Below are 22,789 nucleotides of genomic sequence, written 5' to 3'. Positions count from 1 at the left end.
AAGGAAAGTGTGTGACCAGTGTCCCTCTTTCATTCTTACTAGGCTCTCCCCTCCTCTCCTCTCCGGCCATTCATTCATTCAGTTGTATTTATTAATAATAATGATGGCATTTGTTAAGCACTTACTATGTGCCAAGCACTGTTCTAAGCGCCGGAGGGGATGCAAGATGATCAGGTTGTCCCACGTGGGGCTCACAGTCTTAATCCCCATTTTACAGATGAGGGAACTGAGGCTCAGAGAAGTTAAGTGACTTGCCCAAAGTCACACAGCAGACATTCATTCATTCATTCGATCGTATTTATTGAGTGCTTACTGTGTGCAGAGCACTGTACTAAGCGCTTGGGAAGTACAAGTCGGCAACATATAGAGACAATCGCTCCCCAACAGCGGGCTCACAGTCCAGAAGGGGAGGATTTCCTCCATCCTCCTTCAGTTTCCCAAATCGGTGGGAAAAGGAATTTTACTGTCTGGAAACACCGGCAAGAAACGGGAAGCGCAGTCGATTCCACGCTCTCTCTAAATCCTCTTCTTTTTTTGAGTTTTTCCAAAGGAACAAAGAAATAATAATAATAATAATAATAATAATAATAATAATGGTATTTATTAAGCGCTAGCTGCCAGCCCCACAAGAAAGGGATCAATAAGAACGGAAAAAAAATACAATCCATTTAGGGAAAAAGGTCTTACCTGGGGAGCCGAGGAATAAGGGTATCCGAACTGAGGGTAGGACATGGTACAGGAGTTTCCTAGCGTCGAGAAACGAGGATTCCTCCGTCCAGTCGGGGGATTCTCACGGTTTCCTCTTTGGTACGGATTGATCGGTAACCACGGTTACCTAGATGCTTATAGGACCAAACAGAACATCATTATTTAATTGGACTTAAACTTTTTTTTAAAACCAAAGATAAGGAATTCTGCCAAGACCCTCTCTCCTCTCTCCAAGAAAAGCAGCGCTGTTTAGGGGATGGGGGGGTGTCTCTGAGGATCTATCAAAGTGGTGACACAAATACATATTTTACAAAAGGAAAAAAGGGGGGGGGGGAGTCGTACAAACACGTCGTCAGTTGAACATTTTTTGTTGTGTGTGTGTGTGTGTGTGTTTTTAAGCAGCAGGGACTCTGACGTCAGATAAAACCTTCTCAAACTGACCCGACTGCAAATTTAATATTCATTTGGGGCGCATCTAATTGCGGGCGGAGAATTTGCCATCCGCAGTGAGGTGGCTTTCCATATGCTCCGACCCCGAGTTGGGAATTTTACAAGGAGAAAACAAACACCAGCGTCGTACTTTTTATGATTCTGATCAAAAATCAATATTGCACCAACTAATGATTTTTTTTCCTCCTTAGTCACTGAAGGATGGTAAGCACTTTTAATTAGAAATTAATTAATGAGCAGCTGCTTCTTCCCACTCCACTGTAATAATTAGTCTCAATTACAAATGAGACATATGAAGGGACACGAGAGTGAATCTTCATTTAAGATTTAATCAACAGTTTAAATTAGCACGAGCGCCGGCGATAAACCTCATGACAACGACTTCTCTTTGTATCTTCTAGCTCAGATGTCCGATTAAATCCGTAACTCCCACTCCCAGGATCTGGGAAATATAACTGCACGGAGCAGTATTTCCAGTGGAAAGGAGTTGGAGGGAAAATCGCAATTATGATTCTGCGTCGAATGGAGGTCCAGCTCTTCCTTCGGACCTAGGGCTCTTTTGAACCTTTAGAGCCCAAGATCAGAGTTTTGACTTTCAAAACAAATCGATTGGAAAAGTTACCCATTGTCGATTTTCCAGCATTCTTTCATACCTGGTATGTGTGTATGTGTGTGTGTGTGTGTGTGTGTGAGAGAGAGAGAGAGCGAGGAAGTTTGTGAGTGTGGTGTGTACTTGTTTGTGCGTGAGAGAGACAGTTTGTGAGTATGGTGTGTACTTGTGTGTGTGAGAGAAACAGTTTGTGAGTATGGTGTGTACTTGTGTGCGTGTGTCTGTGTGAGGGAGGCAGTTTGTGAGTGTGGTGTGCACTTTGTGAGTGAGAGAGAGACAGTTTGGGAGTGAGGTGTGCACTTTGTGTGTGTGTGTGTGTGAGGCAGTTTGTGAATGTGGTGTGTACTTGTGTGTGTGTGTGTGTGTGAGAGAGAAGCAGTTTGTGAATGTGGTGTATACTTGTGTGTGTGTGTGTATGTGTGTGTGAGAGAGAGAGAGAGAAGCAGTTTGTGAGTGTGGTGTGTACTGGTGTGTGTGTGTGAGAGAGAGAGAGAGACTGTGTGTGTGTTTTAGACTGTGAGCCCACTGTTGGGTAGGGACTGTCTCTATATGTTGCCAATTTGTACTTCCCAAGCGCTTAGTACAGTGCTCTGCACATAGTAAGCGCTCAATAAATACGATTGATGATGATGATGAGAGAGAGGGAGAGGCAGTTTGTGAATGTGGTGTGTACTTGTGTGTGTGTGTGTGTGTGTTTGTGTGTGTGAGAGAGAGAGGCAGTTTGTGCATGTGATGTGTACTTGTGTGTGTGGGAGAGAGACAGTTTGGGGGTGTGGTGTGCACTTGTGTGTGTTTCCATCCCGAGCCAAGTTGTCTGAGCCCCGGAAAGACCCCCCTTCAGAGAAATCTTGACCTTTTCCTCTACCCCTGGGAAGAACGATGGCATTTGTTCAGCGCTTCCTCTGTGCCAGGCACTGTACTAAGCGCCGGGGATAGATACAGGCAAATTGGGTTGGACACAGTGTCCCTGTCCCAAGTGGGGCTCACCGTCTCCATCCCCGTTCCACAGATGAGGCCACTGAGGTAGAGACGTCAAGTGCCTTTCCCAAGGTCACACAGCAGATAAGTGGCGGAGCGGAATTAGAACCCAGGTCCTTCCTACTTCCAGACCCGGGCTCTAACCACTACACCAGGCCGGAACTCTCCCGTCTCTATCTCCGGCTGACTGAGGGGGGATTCTGCATCCCAATTTTGAACCCGCGAGCTCCCGGTTTTCAAGTTCATTTTGAGTCTCCCCCATTCCCTGCCCCGAGGCTGGACTTCCCTGCTTCTCCCCCTCCTCCAAATCCCTTCCCCATTCCCACCCCATCTCTGGGAGAACTGAAAAATTCCTGGCTCTGTGGTGGTGGTGGGGGGGGGGGGGGCGCGCTAAACTAAGCGTGGCTCAGCGGAAAGAGCCCGGGCTTGGGAGTCAGAGGTCATGGGTTCAAATCCCGGCTCCTCCACTTGTCAGCTGGGTGACTTCGGGCAAGTCACTTCACTTCTCTGAGCCTCCGTTATCTCATCTGTAAAATGGGGATTAAGACTGTGAGCCCCACGTGGGACAAAGTGATCACCCTGTATCCTCCCCAGCTCTTAGAACAGTGCTTTGCACATAGTAAGCACTTAGCAAGTGCCATTATTATTCTTATTATTGTTAAGTCACTTCTCTGGGCCACAGTTCCCTCATCTGTCAAATGGGGATGAAGATTGTGAGCCCCATGTGGGACAACCTGATTACCTTGTATCTCCCCCAGCGCTTAACAAATGTCATTATTATTATTATTATTATTATTGTTATTATTATTATTACTAAGCAGGATTTCTCAAGCAGATGATGGTTAGAAAGCATCTGACGCATTTGCAGGAAATGATTTCCAAGCCCGGGCTCTAAGCATCCCCCCCCGTCCCCCCCTCGCCCCCTCCCCTCCTCCCGTGACCGGTCAGGCGTAGAGTGCGCGCTGTAATATCGAGAGAGAGGGGCTTTCTCAAAGCAGAAGGCCAAAAGCGCCCCATCCATTTGGCTCCGTTTCTGTTTCCCGGAGCAGGATTTGAACATCGACTGGGCTCCCACCCCTCTACCCAGCCCTCTCCCCCTACTCCCAACCCCAATTAGAAACCCAGTGCCAAAGTGTGGCCCCCTCCCCGCCCCCAGCAGAAAGCCTACAATGCCCCCCTCCAGCTAGATTGTAAGCTCCTTGTAGGCAGAGAATGTCTGTTTTATTGCTATAGTGTCCTCTCCCAAACGTTAAGTACGGTGCCCTGCACACGGTAAGCCCTTCTGGATTGTGAGCCCGTTGTTGGGCAGGGATTGTCTCTATTTGTCGCTGAATAATAATGATGGTATTTGGTAAGCGCTTACTATGTGCCGAGCACTGTTCCAAGCAACTGTGAGCCCGTTGTTGGGCACGGATTGTCTCTATTTGTCGCTGAATGATAATGATGGTATTTGGTAAGCGCTTACTATGTGCCAAGCACTGTTCTAAGCAACTGTGAGCCCGTTGTTGGGCAGGGATTGTCTTTATTTGTCGCTGAATAATAATGATGATATGTGTTAAGCGCTTATTATGTGCCAAGCACTGTTCCAAGCAACTGTGAGCCCGTTGCTGGGCACGGATTGTCTCTATTTGTCGCTGAATGATAATGATGGTATTTGGTAAGCGCTTACTATGTGCCAAGCACTGTTCTAAGCAACTGTGAGCCCGTTGTTGGGCAGGGATTGCCTCTATTTGTCGCTGAATAATAATGATGGTATTAGTTAAGCGCTTACTATGTGCCAAGCACTGTTCTAAGCAACTGTGAGCCCGTTGTTGGGCAGAGATTGTCTCTGTTTGTCGCTGAATAATAATGATGGTATTTGATAAGCGCTTACTATGTGCCGAGCACTGTTCTAAGCAACTGTGAGCCCGTTGTTGGGCAGGGATTGTCTCTATTTGTCGCTGAATAATAATGATGGTATTTGGTAAGCGCTTACTCTGTGCCAAGCACTGTTTTAAGCACTGGATTGTACTTTCCAAGCGGTTAGTGCAGTGCTCTGCACAGAGTAAGCGCTCGATATGATTGAATGAATGGGGAGGCGCTCAATAAATACCGACTGAGTGACTCTGTTCCCAGCCTGCGGAGCGATCACAAAGACTCTCATCCTGCCCCCGTTGACATCTCTCCCCCGTCCCTTTCAGACATTCCCTCCTGCTTCCCAGGAGCAAGCGGGACAATTCCCACAGGCCATTCATTCCATCTTATTTATTGAGCGCTTACTGTGTGCAGAGCACTGGACTAAGGCCAGGAGAGAGTCACCGCCCTTCTCAGGAAGGGGCACGCAAATTCGTGAAGCGTTCCCTATTTTTCCCTCCCTTCAAAGCCCTACTGAGAGCTCACCTCCTTCAGGAGGCCTTCCCAGACTGAGCCCCCTTTTTCCTCTCCTCCTCCCCACCCCTCCGCCCTACTTCCTTCCCCTCCCCATAGCACCTGTATATATATATTTGTACAGATTTATTACTCTATTTTACTTGTACATATTTACTATTCTATTTATTTTGTTAATGATGTGCATAGGGCTTTAATTCTATTTGTTCTGACGATTTTGACACCTGTCCACATGTTTTGTTTTGTTGTCTATCTCCCCCTTCTAGACTGTGAGCCCGTTATTGGGTCGGGACCGTCTCCATGTGTTGCCGACTTGTACTTTCCAAGCGCTTAGTACAGTGCTCTGCACACAGTAAGCGCTCAATAAATACGATTGAACGAATGGAAAGGGGGCCTCCTCCATCTCGGGGGCTTCAAGGCAGGACCCTCGGGCCTCTGGTCTCCCAAGGAGAGTACTTTCCAAGCGCTTAGTACAGGGCTCTGCACACAGTAAGCGCTCAATAAATACGATTGAGCGAGTGAATAAGAGTGGGAGAGACAGACAGAGACACAGAGACAGACAGAAAGGAGAGAGAGAGGGAAAGCAGAGACCCAGAGACAGACAGAAAGGAGGGAGGGGGAAAGCAGAGACCTAGAGACAGACAGAAAGGAGAGAGAGAGGGAAAAAGCAGAGACCCAGAGACAGACAGAAAGGAGGGAGAGGGAAAGCAGAGACCGAGACAGACAGGAGAGAGGGATAAAGCAGAGACCCAGAGACAGGCAGAAAGGAGAGAGAGAGGGAAAAAGCAGAGACCCAGAGACAGGCAGAAAGGAGAGAGAGAGGGAAAAAGCAGAGACCCAGAGACAGACAGAAAGGAGGGAGAAGGAAAGCAGAGACCCAGAGACAGACAGAAAGGAGGGAGAGGGAAAGCAGAGACCCAGAGACAGACAGAAAGGAGGGAGAGGGAAAGCAGAGACCCAGAGACAGACAGAAAGGGGGGAGAGGGAAAGCAGAGACCCAGAGACAGACAGAAAGGAGGGAGAGGGAAAGAAGAGACCCAGAGACAGACAGAAAGGAGGGAGAGGGAAAGCAGAGACCCAGAGACAGACAGAAAGGAGAGAGAGAGGGAAAAAGCAGACCCAGGGACAGACAGAAAGGAGAGAGAGGGAAAGCAGAGACCCAGAGACAGACAGAAAGGAGAGAGAGGGAAAAAGCAGAGACCCAGGGACAGACAGAAAGGAGAGAGAGGGAAAGCAGAGACCGAGACAGACAGAAAGGAGAGAGGGAAAAAACAGAGACCCAGAGACAGAAAGGAGAGAGAGAGGGAAAAAGCAGAGACCCAGAGACAGACAGAAAGGAGGGAGAGGGAAAGCAGAGACCCAGAGACAGACAGAAAGGCAGGAGGGAGACGAAGGTGCGGAGCGTTGCGGTGAGGTGCGCAGACTTGCTCAGAGAGATTCCTGGGTTCAGACATGTGAATAGCCCCAGGGTCACACTCTAATTAATGATGATGTTCTCTTCTTCTCCCCAGATGGAAGACTGCCTCCCAGAAACGAATCTGCCCACTCTGACAGCTCGATTGAGGGTGATGGATGACTATCTGGAGACCACAGTACACATAATATAATATCTGCTGCGTAATTGCTTTAATTTACAGATGAAAATACTAGTTCTCCGATCGAGTTAGACTTCAGCCGGCTTCGTCCTAGCCGCTTGCAAAGGAAAACCATCGGAAATAATGGATAAAGTACCTATGCAAATTATTCAGACGGTTTAAGCGTTTGTAGCCAGGAGAGATGGAGGGGGGAAGAAAAGAACCACGAATCAAATGACATTAATAATTGTTTTTGAATTCCGTATTGATTTCTCGGCGGATTTTTTTTCTCACATGCATTACTAATATCACCTTCCTGTAAATAATAAGAAACTAGCCATCGGGCTTCTCTTTCAGAAATGAAACTCTCTCTTAGAGAAATGAAACTCCCCCCGCTCCCCCCGCCCCATCATTCTCATTTTTTTTTCCTTCATCCACCTTTTCTTTCCCATTCTGGATTTCCATCTCTTCCATCTCACAGTCCTATTTTTAATTTTTAATGGTTTATCGTTTTACAAATAATACGCTTAGAGCCTGATAGAATGCGGGGGGCGGGGGGAGAAGAGAAAGAGGACAGACAGAGAGATAGAGAGAGAATAAATGAATGAGATAATGTATAGCGGTGGAGGGGAAAAAATCTTGATTAGGAGATTTGTTCTGCTTTTGCCTCCCATTGTTGTGACAGTTGAGAGTGAGAGTGGGGGGCGGTGGAGCTTATTTTGAACACTCGGGAACTGGTCATCCAGGCTGGAAAAGGAAAACACGACCCTTCCTTCCAGCCCTATAATTAGCAGATTGAGGCAGTGAACTGTTTTCGACAGCTGTAACTCAATCTCACAGTTAAACTTCAATGTTAGATGTCCTGTCTCCCGATGCTACTGCAAACAGCAGCCCCGGTATTCAGCGACATCGTCCCAACAGGCCACGATTGATATTTATGTGAGCCTATTAATCTTTAAAAATACAGGATCAGATTTAATATTTCTATTCCTTGTCGGATTACTTAGCCACTCTAAGTCTTTTACCAGCAGGCTTCATGGAAAGCCGTGGAGATTTTTTGTTTTTTTGTTTTGGCTTCTGTGGTTGCACCGCAGGTCTCTATTAATCACTATAATATTTTGTCATTTTTCTTTCCTCCCAGGACGTCTTCTTCCAACCAAGTCCTCCCTCCCCACCTCTCGCTCCCTTCCACAATCTCTCGCTGATGTCCAGAAGCTTGTCAATCCTAACTTTTTAAAAATCTCCAGGCAAGAGGTTCGGGTTCATTTATTTTTTCAATGATGGTGATGATAATGGTATTTGTTAAGCGCTTACTATGTGCCAAGCACTGTTCTAAACGCTAAGCTGCTGAGTATTTCTACCCTCTCTATCCTCTCTTCTCCCAGTCCAAATCTCCCTTCAGCTCCGGCTGTCGTCCGGGCGGTCAGCCGATCATATTTATCGAGCGCTCCTTGTGCGCAGAGCACTGTGCTAAGCGCTAGGGAGAGGACTAGACGATAACAAACGGACCTGTTCCCTGCCCACAACGGACTGACAGATTGCTGCAGTGTAATAATAAAGGTGGTATTTGTAAAGCGCTTACTATGTGCCAAGCACTGTCCTAAGCGCTGGAGTGTACTTTCCCAAGCGCTTAGTTTAGTGCTCTGCACACTGGAAGCGCGCAATAAATCGATTCGCTGAATGAATAGAGGTTTGTCCCGCAGAGATCTGGTTTGGTCTCACATCAAAATCTTGGTTGGCGGGGGAATCCTCGCAAGGTTTAGGACGGATGCGTTGGCAGTGGCCTGGCCTGGCTAGGTAAGGGGCGGCCTGGGCTTCCTCATTCATTCAATCGAATTTATTGAGCGCTTACTGTGTGCAGAACACTGTACTAAGCGCTTGGAATCCCGGTGTCGCAGGGAGTAGGGGGTGTATGAGAGGATGGCTCTCTTTGGATGAATGGGGGGGGGGGTGTCCCCTTCTACTAAAGCCACCCCCCATCCCAGAGCTTAGAACAGTGCCCAGCGCTTTGAACAGTGCTTGGCACATAGTAAGCGCTTAACAAATACCATCATTATTATTCCGACCCCCCCCCCACCCCCGCACCTTGATCAGAAGAGCTGGACATCGCCCACCCCGGGTTTTCCAGCGCTTGGAACAGTACTTGGCACACAATAAACGCTTAACAAATACCATCATTATTAGTGGACACGGGGCGTTTCTCGGATCCTTCTCCTAAAGTTCCCGCAACTTTTCCTGGGAGACCCCCGCCCCTCCTGTCCCAACCCGGTGCCAACCCCGAGGGTGGGCACAACAGGCCCTGGCAGGTCCTAGCTGAAACTACCCGGTGCAAACTCTCTCCCTGCCCCCCCAAAACGCTCTCCCGGCCCAGAATTTGGGTGGGCGACCCCCTAGGTCGCGGACAGTTTTCGGGCCATCTTTTGGGGGGATCGTCGAACTAACGACTTTGTGCAGATGCTTTTTTGCCCGGTAACCGCCTTGACCCCTTTCAGGAGCCCCCATTCCCTCCCGCCCCCCCCAAACTTCCCATCCCCTGAAAGCCCCCCATCCCGTCCCCCCATTTCTCTCTGTCTTCCATCAGGGAGGGACCCAGACAGCCTTTCTACTCCTCACCCCTAAAACCCCCTCCCCAGACCACTTGGAAGAGCCCTAGCCACGACCCCCGAAAAAAAGGGGTCCGAAGGCTTGAGAGGGTTTAAGTCTAAGCGCTTAGTCCAGTGCTCTGCGCACAGTAAGCGCTCCATAAATACGACTGGGATGAATGAAGTCACCTCTTTCCCCGTCCTATAGGTCAGGAGAAAAATCCTCGGGTCCTGGGGAAGCGGGATGACCACGTCCCAGGCGAGAGGCTTCTCAGGTCGACCTCCCCCCTCCCCATCTTCCCCCCCCCCCCGGAGTGACCCCCAAAAAGAGCAAAATCAGAACTCTGAAGTGGTCTCCTTTTCCCCCAGCAGTCTTGGTGAAAACAGCCACGGTAATAATAACAATATCAATAATAATCATCATGATAATGATGACATTTGTTAAGCGCTTACTATGTGCAAAGCACTGTTCTAAGCGCTGGGGAGGATACGGTACTTGTTTCGTTCTGTTGTCTGTCTCCCTCTTCTAGTCTGGGAGCCCGTTGTTGGGTAGGGACCGTCTCTATCTGTTGCCGATTTGTCCACTCCCGAGCGCTTAGTCCAGTGCTCTGCACACAGTCAGCGCTCAATCAATACGATTGAAGGAATGAGTGAATGTTAAGCGCTTACGATGTGCCAAGCCCTGTTCTAAGCACTGTGCAAAGCTCGGTCTAAGTGGACGCAGTAAGGCCTGGACCCCCCTGGCTATTTGTTCACTTTGAACACTTAACCGAAGACCCCCCATCCTAAAAAAAAAAAAAACCCACACACCCATGTGTACATGCCCGCGCACACAAAGTTTTCCGCATCTCAGAACAAGCAGAGAATCCAGGTTGAATCCCAGGAGCGGGACGGTAGGGTCCTCTTAGTTCCCCTCCCCCTCCCCCCTGCTCCCTGGAATAACGCGGATCCATCCCGGCCCTTCCAGAGAGAAGCAACGTGGCTTAGTGGAAAGAGCCCGGGCTTGGGAATCAGACGTCGTGAGTTCTGATCCACTTGGCTGTGTGACTTTGGGCAAGTCACTTCACTTCTCTGGGCCTCAGTTCCCTCATCTGTAAAAATGGGGACGTGGACTGTGAGCCCCACGCGGGACAACCTGATGACCTTGTATCTACCCCAGCGCTTAGAACAGTGCTTGGCACACAGTAAGCGCTTACCAAATACCATTATGATTATTGTTCCCGGGATTCCCCCCCAATCCATCCACCTTTCCCAGGGCTTAGGCCCTTGGGTCCCCTCTCCCTCTCCATATCCTTTCATTCATTCAATCGTATTTATCGAGCGCTTACTGTGTGCAGAGCACCGGTCTAAGCGCTTACCCTAGCCGCTCCAGAAGTCCAAGTCTCTCCCCCCCTCCCGGGGCGACCCCTCCTCCTCCGGGAAGCCCCTCTGATTCCCCAACCCGTCCTTTCTCGCCTACCTGCGCGCCCTCCCTGGATTCCCGGATTCCGGGGTTCCCGGAGTTCCCGGCCGGCCGGCCAGCCAGCCAGGCGCTCCGGCTCGCTTTGCACAAAAATCCCAGGGATGCACCTCAGCTCCTCTCCCCCCCTTCCCTCTATCCCCCCGCCCCTAAACGCTCCGCTCCCTTTTGGGGAGGGGGGCGAGCTACAGCAGCCTCATCAATAAATACCATCAACGAATACCATCATTCTTCTTCTTCTTCTTCTTCTTCTTTTTATTATTATTATTATTATTATCAGAAACAGGGGGCGGGAGGAAAGGGGAGGAGGGGAAAGGGGGGGGAGGGGGACTTTTCCATACCTGGGATCTTTCCAGGCTGCAACCCCGCCGCTGCAGCCGGGGGTTCTCCATGGGGAAGGCTCCAGGCTTGCCCGGCTCCCAGCTGCATCCTCTGCTCGAAGGACTGAAGGATGGAGCCTCCCCTCCCCAATTTCCTAATCCTCCCCCCTTCCCCCCGTGACGTCCAAATGTCCAGTCGCTGCTGCTGACGGGCTTTGTTGAGCTCTCACTATGTGCTAAGCGCTGGGCACTGTCCCTCATTCATGCGACCGTATTTATTGAGCGCTTACTGTGTGCCAAGCGCTGGGGCACTGGCATTCGTATTTATTGAGCGCTTACCGTGTGTAGAGCACTGTACTAAGCGCTTACTCTGGCCCACTTCCCAGCGCTTCCCGCCTCGCCCAACTTCCCAACTTTTCCTCCGCAGAGCCGGGTTTCCCAGGCGTCTTCCCGGGGGCTTTAAGGGCTGCGGTGGGGAGTGGGAGAGGAGGAGGGGCGAGGCTGGGAGCAGGTGGATTCATCGCATTCATGACGTGGGAAAAGGGGGTGGGAGGGGAGGAGGGGAGACGGGGAAGGCCTGCTGGAGGGGCCTAGTGGTCCAGGACCGGCTGAGATACCAAGGATGCTCTTCCCAGGAGCCGCTGAACGCTTTGGATAGTGTGACACCTCTCAGTCACTCAATCGTATTCCCAGAGCGCTCACTGTGTGCAGAGCACTGGACTAATAATAATAATAATGGTATTTGTTCAGCGCTTGCTATGCGCAAAGCACCGTTCTAAGCGCTGGGGGAGATACAAGGTGATGAGATTGTCCCACGTGGGGCTCACAGTTTTAATCCCCATTTTACAGACGAGGTAACCGAGGCACAGAGAAGTTAAGTGGCTTGCCCAAGGTCACGCCGGGATTCTTAGATTTTTAGACTGTGAGCCCACTGTTGGGTAGGGACTGTCTCTATATGTTGCCAATTTGTACTTCCCAAGCGCTTAGTACAGTGCTCTGCACATAGTAAGCGCTCAATACATACGATTGATGATGATGATGATGATTCAAACCCATGACCTCTGACTCCCAAGCCCGGGCTCTTTCCACTGAAACACGCTGTTTCTCTAAGCGCTTGGGAGACGACACTACAATAAGCGTACCTTATTCATATTCATTAATTCATTCAATCGTATTTATTGAGCCCTGACTGTGTGCAGAGCTTGGGAAGTACAAATTGGCAACAGGTAGAGACGGTCCCTACCCAACAACGGGCTTCCAGTCTAGAAGGGGGAGACAGACAACAAAACAAAACAAGTAGGTGTCAATACCATCAGAATAAATAGAATTATAGCTATATGCACATCATTAATAAAATAGAGTAGTAAATATGTACAAATAAAATAGAGTAATAAATATGTACAAATAAGAGTAATAAATATGTACAAATATATACAAGTATATATACAAGTAATAATAATAATGATGACAATGGTATTTGTTGAGGGCTTACTATGATGATGATGGTGGTATTTGTTAAGCACTTACTATGTGTCAAGCACTGTTCTAAGCTCTGGGGAAGATGCAAGGTAATCAGGTGATCCCACTAAGCACCTCTCCACGCACCTTATTAATAATAACAATGATAATGATAATTATGATGATGGTATTTGTTAAGCACTTACTATGTGTCAAGCACTGTTCTAAGCGCTGGGGGAGATACAAGGTAATCAGGTTGACTCACATGGTGCTTGCAGTCTTAATCCCCATTTTACAGATGAGGTCACTGAGGCACAGAGAAGTTAAGTGACTGGCCCAAAGTCACACAGCTGAGAAGTGGCGGAGCCAGGATTAGAACCCACGACCTCTGATTCCCAAGCCCAGGCTCTTTCCACTGAGCCACTCTGAATACACTACAATAAGTGCACCTCTCCATGCACCTTATTAATAATAATAAAAATGATGATGATGGTATTTGTTGAGCGCTTACTATGATGACGATGATGGTATTTGTTAAGTGCTTACTATGTGCCAAGTACTGTTCTAAGCGCTGGGGGAGATACAAGGTAAACAGATTGTCCCACATGGGGCTCACAGTCTTCATCCCCGTTTTATAGATGAGGGAACTGAGGCCCTGAGAAGTGGCTTGCCCAAGGTCACACAGCTGACAAGTGGCAGAACCTGGATTAGAACCCATCACCTCTGACTCCCAAGCCCGGGATCTTTCCACTGAACCATGCCGCCAAGCACTGTTCTAAGCGCTGGGGGAGATACAAGGTGATCAGGTTGTCTCACATGGGGCTCACAATCTTAATCCCCGTTTTACAGATGAGGGAACTGAGGCACAGAGAAGTTAAGTGGCTCGCCCAAAGTCACACAGCAGACAAGTGGCAGAGCCAAGATTAGAACCTACATCCTCTGACTCCCAAACCCGGGCCCTTTCTACTAAGCCACGCTGCTTCTCTCCACCCTCACTGTCATTTTTCCAAGCGAGGAAAGTTGGGATTGATTAAACGGGCAATTTCTCTTCCCTTTAAACGCCCTCCTCTCCCTACCCTACACTTTCTCTGGGAGTGAGTCGGTGTGATTTGAGTTTTTAATATGGCATTTGTGAAGCGCTTACTATGTGCCAGGCGCTGTACTAAGCTCTGGGGTAGATGCAGGCTAACCGGGTTGGACACAGTCCCTGCCCCGCAGGGGGCTCACGGTCCTAATCCCCGTTTTCCAGATGAGAGAACTGAGGCCCAGAGAAGTGAAGCGATTGTCCAAGGTCACCCAGCAGAGAAGTGGCAGAGGCAGAATTAGTATTTAGGTCCTTCTGGCTCCCAGGCCCTTGTTTTAATCCATTAGGCCATGCTGTTTCTCTGAGTTTAAGCCTTTTTCCTGGTCCTGGCATCCCTCTCTAGGTGGTACTGAAGACTATGACGCTTTTTCTCCCTCAGCACTTTCTACTCAATAGATGTGATTTCCACACCGCCCACAAAACCAAAAACCAACGCCAGGACTCTCCCTTCTCTTCTTTCCTTCTCCCTCTCTCCTCTCCTCCCAGGGCTGTCCCTTCTCTCTTCTGCCCTTGTCTTCTTCTCTTCTCCCTCTCTCCTCTCCTCCCAGGTCTCTTCCTTCTCTTCTGTCCTTCTCTTCTTCACTTCTCCCTCTCTCCTCTCCTCCCAGGGCTCTCCCCTCTCTTCTGTCCTTTTCTTCCCTTCTCTCTCTCTCCTCTCCTCCCAGGGCTCTCCCTTCTCTTCTTCCCTTCTCCCTGTCTTCTCTCCTCCCAGGGCTCTCCCTTCCCTTCTTCCCTTCTCCCTCTCTCCTCTCCTCCCAGGTCTCTTCCTTCTCTTCTGTCCTTCTCTTCTTCCCTTCTCCTTCTCTCCCCTCCTCCCAGGGCTCTCCCGTCTCTTCTGTCCTTTTCTTCCCTTCTCCCTCTCTCCTCTCCTCCCATGGCTCTCCCTTCTCTTCTTCCCTTCTTCCTCTCTTCTCTCCTCCCAGGTCTCTTCCTTCTCTTCTTCCCTTCTCCCTCTCTCCTCTGCTCCCAGGGCTCTCCTCTCTCTTCTGTCCTTTTCTTCCTTTCTCCCTCTCTCCTCTCCTCCCAGGGCTCTCCCTTCTCTTCTTCCCTTCTCCCTCTCTCCTCTTCTCCCAGGGCTCTCCCCTCTCTTCTGTCCTTCTCTTCTGTCCTTTTCTTCCCTTCTCCCTCTCTCCTCTCCTCCAAGGGCTCTCCCCTCTCTTCTTCCCTTCTCTTCTGTCCTTTTCTTCCCTTCTCCCTCTCTCCTCTCCTCCCAGGGCTCTCCCCTCTCTTCTTCCCTTCTCCCTCTCACCTCTCCTCCTAGGACTCTCCCTTCTCTTCTTCCCTTCTCCCTCTCTCCTCCCCTCCCAGGTCTCTTCCTTCCTTCTGTCCTTCTCTTTTTCCCTTCTCCCTCTCTCCTCTCCTTCCAGGGCTCTCCCGTCTCTTCTGTCCTTCTCTTCTGTCCTTTTCTTCCCTTCACCCTCTCTCCTCTCCTTCCAGGGCTTTCCCTTCTTTTCTTCCCTTCTCCCTCTCTCCTCTTCTCCCAGGGCTCAGTTCCACCCTTGGCTTTCCCTGGAAGGTGCAGAGTGAAATTGGTGGGCAGGGCTGGGGTCGGGGGCAATAGGGAGAGTCTCCTTTTAATCGTGGGGTTGCGGGGAGATGAAGGAGAGGGGACACCCCAAGAGGTTAGAAAAGTCCAATCACCAGTTAATTTCCCTCAGGCCGACCTTGTTGCCACAAGATTGAGCTTGGCCTGAGAAAATAGTCCTTGGTTGTTGTGTTTTTTTTAAAGAAGGGAACATCTGTGTGTTTGGTGTGTGTGGTGTATCTGTGAGAATGAGAAATTTAAATGCATCCAATTTCCTAGGCATCCCATCCATCCCGGGCCCAGGGGCTAAGGACAGCTCTGGATTTCTGGGATCTATTCCTCAGGGGGAGGGAGAGGCTCACCAAACACCAGAGTCCTCTCTCAGTACCCAGTGACCTGTTGGCTGGAGGTAACAACACAAATTCACAGGCTTGTTTATAGGGAAGTGATAACACCACTGTCTCAGTTTAGGGGAGGATTAGAAGGAGTGAGTTCAGAGGGCCAGGCCGCAGGTCTGTGGATTCTGAAGATTCAGTCTGGCCTCCTATCCTGGCTGCTTTCTTGTTTAGATCATGACACTTAAGGAATGAAGAACACAACCCTACACAACAGGGCTGAATTTATACACCGTTTGGTTTATTGTATTAAACCAACATTTATGTTGCTGTTTCAAATAATCCCAATAATCAACAATCCATACTGTGAATAATCACAATAACAAACAGAACACTGAGCTAGGTTGAGTCCTTATCTATTATGTTGCCATATTATCTATATGTTGCCAACTTGTACTTCCCAAGTGCTTAGTACAGTGCTCTGCACAAGGTAAGCACTCAATAAATATGATTGAATGAATGAATAAATTCGGGGAGCCTACAGCTTTGCCATCTCCTTGCCATAGAAAAAAAGATATTCTTACTTGCTAGACCTCCTATCAAGGGCAAGAAATCCTTTCCCTGAGGTAAAAAAATCCATCACCTCACCCGGCAGGGAAAATGTTCCCTGCTGATTGTTCATCCAATTCATTACAACTCTCTCTCTCTCTCTCTCTCTCTCTCCTCTCTCTCTCTCTCTCTTTGGTATTTGGTAAGTGTATACTATGTGGCTGGCTCTGTATTAGTGCTGGGGTAGACAGAAGCTAATCAGATTGGCCATAGTCCCTTTTCCACATGGGGCTCACAGTCTAAATCCCCATTTACGGGTGAACTCACAGAAGCCCAGAGAAGTGAAGTGACTTGCCCAAGGTCACCCTGCAGACAAGAGGAGGAGCTGCGATTAGAACCCAGAACCGTGCTCTATCCACTAGGCCACACTCCTTCTTAATCCTTGAAATCTCCCAAAGACCTTTTTCTGTCTGTGTAGATTCCTCAGTGCCATGCCTCTGGGGAGAAATTCAAACCCGAGTCCTGGTCTTGTCCAAAAACCCAGAAGAAGACAGGCTGACCCCTGCCCCGTTTACATTCTCAGTGGAAAGAGCCCGGGCTTTGGAGTCCGAGGTCATGGGTTCAAATCCCAGCTCTACCAGTTGTCAGCTGTGTGACTTTGGGCAAGTCACTTAGCTTCTCTGCACCTCAGTTACCTCGTCTTTAAATGGAAATGAAGACTGTGAGCCCCGTGTGGGACAACCTGGTCACCTTGTATCCTCCACAGTGCTTAGAACAGTTCTTTGCACATAGTAAGTGCTTAATAAATGCCATTATTATTATTATTATTATTATTATTATTATTATTATTAGTCCACCCTTGCGTTAGCAGACAATGGGGCTCCCTAGGAATCTTCCACTTTGTTTCCAAGGCTCATCTCTGCTTGGTGCTCCAGATGAAGATGAAAATTCCCCCAAGATCCCTGCCAAGGGGCCCTGGGGGGGAAAGAATTCCCACCCAGTCAGATTGGGTGATTTGATTTAGAAGACAAACCGGTGCTGCAACAGCGAGAGCAGCCACAGTAACAACAACAACAACAGCAGTGCTCTTCATCAGCCTAGGAGCTGTGTGTTTCAAGATCTGCCACTTCATTCTGCCGGGGTGCTACTGACAAGTCAGAGAGTTCTTGCCACCTCTCAAACCACTGTCTTCTGGTCAGTACTTGTTCCCCAACAGATCATCTTTCAACTTTTTTTTTTCCTTCCCTGTTGTTTGTTTCTCCTTCTGGCAAAGCAGCCGGAGCGGAATCTGGGCAAATATTTCAGCTCCTCTAGGGCTTGGCCACGGTGACTGTATTTCCCTCTTTGACTGGAAGTTGCTACAACAAGCAGGGGCAGCTGGTAGTTTTCGAAAGGGTGGTGAACTGAGGTGATTATTATCAACAAACCCCGTCTTGCACTGATACCTGTTCCTTTTAGCCCAAGGATTCAAAACTAGGATGGGTTCACCTGTCCTCACAGTGTTGACACTTCCAAAGTGGGCTGTAACTTCCATTAGATTGTAAGTTCCTTAAGGGCAGGGATCATGTCTAACAATTCTTCTGCCCTGTAATCTCCCGAGCTCTTAATACAGTGCTCTGCCCACACTAAATACTCAATAAATACCATTGATTGGCTGATTAATTGAAAAGGTCGGCCGTTTTGGGAGAACAGCACTTATTTCAGACAGTGAAGAATAGCAGATTGTCAGGAAACTTTTCTTTTTTTTTGGTATATGGATCCACTAGAGAATGATTGCAGATGGAGGTGGGGCTTCTGAGAAGACTAGACAGCATACGACAAGTCAGATTTGTGAAGTGCTTAACTATGTGCCAGGCACTGTACTAAGCGCTGAGATAGATAGAAGCTAAACCCGTTGGCCAGAGTCCATGTCCCACATGGGGGTCACAGTCTTAATCGCTATTTTGCAGGTGAGGTCATTGAGGCCCAGAGAAGTTGTGACTTAAATTCACACAGCAGAGAAGTGGAAGAGCCAGGATTAGAACCCAGGTCCTCTGACTCCCAGGTGGCCCCGCTGCTTCTTGTTGTCTGTGAGATCTTTTGGGGCCACAAGGGAAGAGGCCACTGCTTTAAGTTGCACCCCGAAGTTGGCAGGTATTGTTCAGTTTCCTAGCTGGCACCCTAGCCTCTTGGCAGAGCTGAAACAGAGTGAAGAGTGCCATCTATTGAATTTATGTGAGGACGTAGCCAAATTTTGGGGGGACAAGGTGGTTGGGTGGGGAGGGGGATAATCAGGGGGTAAATAGGATAATCAGTCCTCACGTCACAAGAGCAAACTCATTCTCCTCCCTTCCATCTCTCCGCCTTCGCAAGGCAAAATACTGAATTATTTAGAGATTAAGGTGTAAGCCGAGATCAGACTCTTGATATCTATTAAGTAGAAAGCACAGCACGGGAACCCTGGGAACACAGAATCGAAACACGACCAGATCACCGACCTGTGATGAGATCACTTGCAAAAAATAAAGATCGGAATGCTGTTGGGCTCTTGGTAACAAACCAAGGCTCATCACAGCTATTTTTACTTCCTATGTAGGCTGCACTCTCTTTCACACTCTCTGCTCTTCTCGACAGCTAAATTGACCATCCTAACCCACTCACAGGAATCTGAAAAAAAGAACATCCCACTTTCTTTTCCTCCGGGTCCATGTGAGATGCTCAGAAGACTGAAACTGAGGAGAAAACCTTTAGGGAAAGCTTATTCCTTCAAGTAACAGCTGCAAAAGGTATCTTTGCCCTCACAATGCAAGATAGCACTTTCTTTTCCCCAGCTAATATTTGCAATCCGCACCCCCCCCCCACCCCACCTTGTTTTTTTTGATGTGGTCAGGGAGGAAAAGAGCACAAATGTTTCAAAGGTGAAGTAAAGTATTTGAACGTTTGGTTTCTAACCAGGAATCTTTTCCATTGACAAAATGACATATCCTCAGTTGGTAGGGATTATGTTCCTTAAACTGCAACTAAATACAAGTGCCTGGATTCCTGACAAGGACATCTGCATGTCTGATAAAACATAAGGCATTTGGAGGCTTGAAATTAGGATGGTGTCACTTTCACTACCTGAGTTTGGTCTGGGGAGAAGGGAAAACCAAATTCCCAGGGCAGAAAATAGCATTTACTCTATGTTTCTGTGCTAATATTTACCTTCACTGCTTCTCTTCCTATCTAGCACAACAAAACCAATTAATTAATTTTACAAATATATAAACTCCTGAGGACACCGAATCACTTCTCCATAAAATAAGAAATAAAGAGGATTATTAAAGAGCAGAACTGGTTTCCCAGAAACAAAGTGCTGCAATTAATTGAGACTTTGCATTTTACTGGAGTGCTAGCTTTCAATCCAAGATGAGCCTTTCTTCCTGCTAATTATTCTAATTAGCAATTTCGACTCTTCACAAAAACTCTCAATTGGAGGTTCCAGGGGAAGGCTGAGTGGAACTAAAAAATATATATATATATCACTTTATGACATCAATTATATCCCTGCAAGAAGAGTGGAGGAAATCAGGCAGCATTTACCATAGCAGGGTTTTCATTATTTAATTGTTTAATGTAGAGGAGTTTAATTGTGTTTATATTTAATCATCATGTAAATATCACCGTGATCACCTCAAGAGGTAATTTAGGCATGCTGTGCTAACATTTTCCAAACTGCCTGAAAAAAAAGAAAAATATCTTGCCTTGCTGCAATAATGTCTCAAGTACATTATATATTTTAACTTAAACCGCAATATAGCCAACGGCAAGCCGGAGTTCCAACAGTGACCAGTGTAATATTCCGGGCTTTTAATTACTATAACAATAAATCACACAGGAATGTCCTCAAGGAACTAAATGATTTTCTAAAAAAAAAAAGAAGATCCATTTCAGAATATTTTTTGAAATTCAATTAATTGAAGGCACCAGATAAAAGGTGCACATTCTTAATGACTATAAAGTAACCCTAAGGGAGGAAACTGAGCTGAAAAGCTCAACTTCAAAGTGTGACAGAAATATTTATTCTAGTACTTTAAAAGTATTCAGATCAGTGAATCAGTTAAAATTACTTATACATCTAGCAACCTTTTCATTTTCTTTTTGAATGTGAGAGAAAGGCAAATGCCCTTCTTTTCCGTGGTACAGAAAAAAAAACAACTGTAATTGCAAGTCTTCAGTTCAAACCCACATTTTGACATGGAAGACTTCTAGTAGACATTAGTTTTAGGAGGGCAGGCTAGCATAAAAATGATTTGAAGAAACTGATCCCAACAATATTTTCATTCCAATTTAAGAAATATCCCAAAATACAGTTGTACTTCAGGTTATTACTTTAGCTTGAATCTTTGATTTAGAGCAAGGATATGCTTTGCTTACATGCAAAAATTAAAAATGAGGCACGGCCTGGCTTAGGAAGACTCAAAGAAAGCACTAGTGTCACCAAATCTTTTCTGGTCAATTTTTGATTGGTTTACCTCAACATTTTATTTTCCTATACTCCTGACTTTCACCACTCTCCGCACAAGGTAAGTTCTCACATGGAAGAAATCACGGCTAATTCAAGTTCTGATGCACTTCATTTTATCCAATTTTCTTTCAGTGTGCAAAGAGACACTAGTTTAAGGGGAAATGGAATATATGGTAAAAATATATCAATGTTAATAAAAGCTCAACTTCAAAGTGTGACAGAAATATTTATTCTAGTACTTTAAAAGTATTCAGATCAGTGAATCAGTTAAAATTACTTAGTTTATTACTAGTTAATAAACTAGGTATTGAGTATGTTAAGGAAGACCAACTACTGAAGAACAAGGAATCAACTAATCAACCAATCAGTGATATTTATTGAGCACTTTTTATGTGAAGATCACTGTACTACTACTAATAATAATGACAGCATTTATTAAGTGCTTACTATGTGCAAAGCACTGTTCTAAGCGCTGGGGAGGTTACAAGGTAATGAGGTTGTCTCATGGGGGGCTCACAGTCTTAATCCCCATTTTACAGATGAGTGAAGTGAGGCCTAGAGAAGTTAAGTGACTTGCCCAAAATCACACAGCTGACAAGTGGTGGAGGCGGGATTTGAACCCATGACCTCTGACTCCAAAGGCAGGGCTCTTTCCACTGAGCCACGCTGCTAAGTACTAAGCACTTGGGAGGGTAACAGAGTAAGTAGACATGATCCCTGCCCTCAAAGAGTTTACAGTTCAGCAGGAGAGACGGACATTGAGATTAATTTCATGTAGGGAAAGCAACCTAGTATAAGGAAATGTACATTAGCCTTTATGGCATGAGATTTGTTTAACAGCGTTTAACCTCTAAGGACTCGAGTATATAGGTAATGAAATAGGGAGGGAAAATAGGAGAGTTGTACAATCCTTTCCTTTCAATCACGCCTTTCCCATCGCTCACCTTCTACATAGTTGAGTCTTGTCTTCCGCCGTAGAGTCGTTTCCGACCCATAGCGACACCACAGACACATCTCTCCATGAGATGTCCATTGAGAAGCAGCGTGGCTCAATGGAAAGAGCACGGGCTTGGGAGTCAGAGGTCATGGGTTCAAATCCCAGCTCCACCAATTGTCAGCTGTGTGACCTTGGGCAAGTCACTTAACTTCTCTGGGCCTCAGTTCCCTCATCTGTAAAATGGGGGTTAAGACTGTGAGCCCCACGTGGGACAACCTGATCACCTTGTATCCCCTTCCAGCGCTTAGAACAGTGCTTTGCACATAGTAAGCGCTAAACAAATGCCATCATTATCATTATTATTATCTCTTCCAGAACGTCCCGCTCTCCATCTGCAATCGTTCCGGTAGTGTATCCATAAAGTTTTCTTGGTAAAAATCCAGAAGTGATTTACCACTGCTGCCTTCTGTGCAGTAAACTCGAGTCTCCACCCTCGACTCTCTCCCATGTCGCTGCTGCCCAGCATGGGAGAGTTTTGACTTGTAGCAGATTGCCTTCCACTCGCTAGCCGTTGTCCAAGCTAGGAACGGAATGGGTAGGCCTCTGCTTGACTCTCTCTCTCATAGTCAAGACTGGTAGAGGACTGGAAACTCTCCAGGTGCAACCCTGAGAGGGGCATAGTTGAGTAGATCGGAATAATTTTGCAATTATGGATGGGAGGCAGTGAGGTCTAGTACAGCACGGGATCTGGGTTCCAATCCCAGCTCCGCCACTTGTCTGCTGGGTAACCTTGAGCAAAGTCACTTCACTTCTCTGCACCTCAGTTACCTCATCTGTACAATGGGGATTAAGATTGTGATCCCCCTGTGGGACAGAGACTGTGTCCAACTGATTAGCTTGTATCTACTTATTATGTGCCAGGAACTGTACTAAGGGCTGGGGTAGATACAAAATAATCCAGGTAGGACAGTCCCTGTCCCACAGAGGACTCTGTCTTAATCCCCATTTTACTGATGAGGTGACTGAGGCACAGGGAAATTAAATGACTCATCTAAGGTCACACAGACAAGTGGCGAAGTGGGATTGGAACCCAGACCCTCTTACTCCCAGGCCTGTGCTCTTTTCACCAGGCCACAATGCTGCTTTGTCCTCAAATGACATTAGTAATGATTTTGCCAGGGCTTTTTATGTGCCAAACCTGTTCCAGGGTTCAGGTTTTCCTGAAATTTGCACAATTCCTCATGCTCTGGGTTATAAACCATACTATTTGTATTTATTTATTTATTTTACTTGTACATATTTATTCTATTTAGTTAATATGTTTTGTTTTGTTGTTTGTCTCCCCCTTCTAGACTGTGAGCCCGCTG

At 47.3% G+C, this 22,789-nt stretch overlaps 1 protein-coding gene and 1 non-coding gene across 2 annotated transcripts in view; both read right to left on the bottom strand.

Annotated features, from left to right (window-relative positions):
- IRX4 (iroquois homeobox 4) overlaps window positions 1-11,340 on the bottom strand; it is a 32,380-nt gene extending 21,040 nt beyond the window's left edge. The window contains exons 1-2 of the mRNA XM_038770359.1: window positions 11,070-11,340; window positions 688-842 (exon numbers count right to left, since the gene is read on the bottom strand). Of these exons, the coding sequence (XP_038626287.1) occupies window positions 688-732 (45 nt within the window). The 5' untranslated portion in view covers window positions 733-842; window positions 11,070-11,340. The remainder of the gene's footprint in view (window positions 1-687; window positions 843-11,069) is intronic.
- A 10,620-nt stretch (window positions 11,341-21,960) lies between these two features.
- On the bottom strand, window positions 21,961-22,098 carry LOC119948970. Its single transcript, XR_005457069.1, has one exon. It is a non-coding gene; the product is annotated as a small nucleolar RNA SNORA7 (small nucleolar RNA).
- Window positions 22,099-22,789: the final 691 nt, after the last annotated feature.

This window comes from Tachyglossus aculeatus, chromosome X3, assembly GCF_015852505.1.
Source record: "Tachyglossus aculeatus isolate mTacAcu1 chromosome X3, mTacAcu1.pri, whole genome shotgun sequence".
Lineage (NCBI taxonomy): Eukaryota > Metazoa > Chordata > Mammalia > Monotremata > Tachyglossidae > Tachyglossus > Tachyglossus aculeatus.
This window is presented reverse-complemented; position numbering and strand designations above follow the sequence as displayed.